This window comes from Acanthisitta chloris, unplaced genomic scaffold, assembly GCF_000695815.1.
Source record: "Acanthisitta chloris isolate BGI_N310 unplaced genomic scaffold, ASM69581v1 scaffold1627, whole genome shotgun sequence".
NCBI classification, from domain to species: Eukaryota; Metazoa; Chordata; class Aves; order Passeriformes; family Acanthisittidae; genus Acanthisitta; species Acanthisitta chloris.
The window spans coordinates 5030-7210 of record NW_008682966.1 but is presented as its reverse complement, the minus strand read 5'-3'; the positions used below and the strand labels follow the sequence as shown (position 1 = coordinate 7210).

The 2181-nt window shown below is 49.1% G+C and overlaps 1 protein-coding gene across 1 annotated transcript in view; it reads right to left on the bottom strand.

The window, feature by feature from the left end:
- The window catches only part of CDKL1 (cyclin-dependent kinase-like 1 (CDC2-related kinase)), a gene marked incomplete at its 5' end in the record, with an annotated part of 8752 nt that overhangs the window by 4011 nt on the left and 2560 nt on the right, over window positions 1-2181 (bottom strand). The window contains one exon of the mRNA XM_009078705.1: window positions 1806-1878. Coding sequence (XP_009076953.1) covers window positions 1806-1878 — 73 coding nt within the window. The remainder of the gene's footprint in view (window positions 1-1805; window positions 1879-2181) is intronic.

Here is a 2181-nt window from a genome sequence, read left to right as displayed (position 1 = left end):
TGAAGGAGATGGAAGGACATCTCACAGCAGCTAAAGCCACGTTCTGCCAACAGGACAATCCCCTGCCCATACCCCTCCTTTGGGATGAGACTGCAGGTTCCCAGCTTCAGCTGCACAGTCTGTATCGCGTGGACAACATGGAATCAGCTCCCAGGGCCAGCTGGGAAGCTGCTAGCACATGATTTTGCTCAGCCAGAGCTCAGTCCCACCTGTGCTGACCTCTGCTCAGCACAGGGGAGACACATCCAGAGTTCTGTGTCCTGCTTTGGGATCCTCAGCAGAGGGAAGATATGGCAGAGTGAATCCAGTGAAGGGACACTGAAATGATGAAGGGATTGGGGTGTCTGACATCCGAGGAGAGGATGAGGGAACTGAGACCATCATTCAGCCTGGAGAAAAGGAGGCTCAGGCCACAAATGGGATGGAAAGGAGTAAAGGAGACCTAGCCAGACTCTCCTTGGTGGTGCCAGTGTAAGGAGATAGGCCATGGCACAAACTGGACACACAGGAAATTCCTCTTAAACCTAAGCAATTTATTTTACCTTTTTTTTACTGAGAGGGCAACCAGACACACAAACAGGTTGTCCAGAGAGTTTGTGGAGCCCCCAGCCTTGGAGATATTCAAATCCTGACTGGAAAAGTTCCTGAGCAGCCTGCTCAGCTTTTTTTTTGGCTGGGCTGGATATGTCCCTTCCAACAGCAGCAATCCTGTGATTCTTGGGAGGTGGCTTTGACTTCACAACTATTGAATTTGGGCTTGGCAAAGATCTGATCAAACTTTCATTTCTTTTGCTCTACTCCACTCACCATGGTCTTGCTCGTTCGTCTCTCCCCCACCATCACCTCAGTGCAAATACCTTGGACTTTCCTAGCTAAGCTGCTGGTAAATTATCATGTCTCCTCCTGAGGACTGAAGTGCTGAAATGCTGCTTATTAAATCACTGTCAAGGAGCTCCAAAAAGGGCAGTTGCATAAAGCCTCATTATCTGTGATCTACAGCAGGTCAGGCTGCAGCATTTCATTGTTCCCTCTGGTCTAAATCTTTCAGACTGAGTGAGGAAACAGAGAAAAGATGTAAACCAACAAATCTTGGAAGCAGGACAGACCTATGGCCAGGTTCCTGTGGCTCAACTGGACATAATTCTCTCAGCAAAGACAAAACACCATTCCAGGGCCACCTCCTGCCCCACTCTGAAATGTCAAACATTGGCAGGTGATCAAACTCAAAGACAATTACAGCTAAGTTTGCCTAAAGAACTGCTCAAAAAGGCTCCTGCTCCTTCGCTGCTCCTTAAAGCATCCCCACTGAAATATGTGTCAAGCACACAGCTGGTGTGTCCCTCCAGAAGGCCCAGCAGGGGCTGTAAAATGGGTTTATTGTGTCTACGCTTTGAAACCTTTCCACTGATGCCATGATTCAAGACCTGTGACTGTAAACAGCAGGACTTTCTGTGCAGTCAGCAGCACTTTGCTCAGGTCTCAGCTGAGGAGCTGGTAAGGCAGTTTCCTAGATGCCAGTTGTAATGCACAGCCCAGGGAATACACAAGGACACATTCCTGTTCCAGCTGGAAGCTTGTCCAAGGTCCCTAGGGCACATCACCCCTTGACAGCCAACCCAAAGGGTCTGTGTGGTAGTAAATGCAGCTGTTGTGAGTACACACTGATATTTCAGATGTGTCTGAAAACAGGAAATTCCATCTGACTCCATCCCATGAAAGCTCTGTCATCAGGAAAATGCCAACAGAAACTCCCTCTCCTCCAAGGCCATGTTCCAGCCATCATTAGAGCTGTTCAGGGGACTCACATTGTGTTTGTGGCAGAAGTTCACAGCCTGGAGGGTCTGCCAGGTTATGCTCTTCACCAGGTACTCTGGCAGCCTGCTGGAAAAAACACAGTTTTATTTTGGGCAATAAAAATAACTTCACCACTATGGGAAAAAAGAAGAGGAGGTCTTTGAGTGCTGACATTGGACAGGGATCTCTGAGCAAAACCATCAGGGACCAAGGCAGAAAACACTTCCAAGTCCAGACAGTGGCAACAGGGCACAAAGGATTTATGGCAGCTAAGAGTGTGACAGAGTGCCTGGAACCACTGCCACAGCCACCACGAGGGCTGCCAAGTGGTGCCACACAGCAGTGTGTGTGAGCCCCTGTCAGATCCGATCCTGTGGCTGTGCCTAG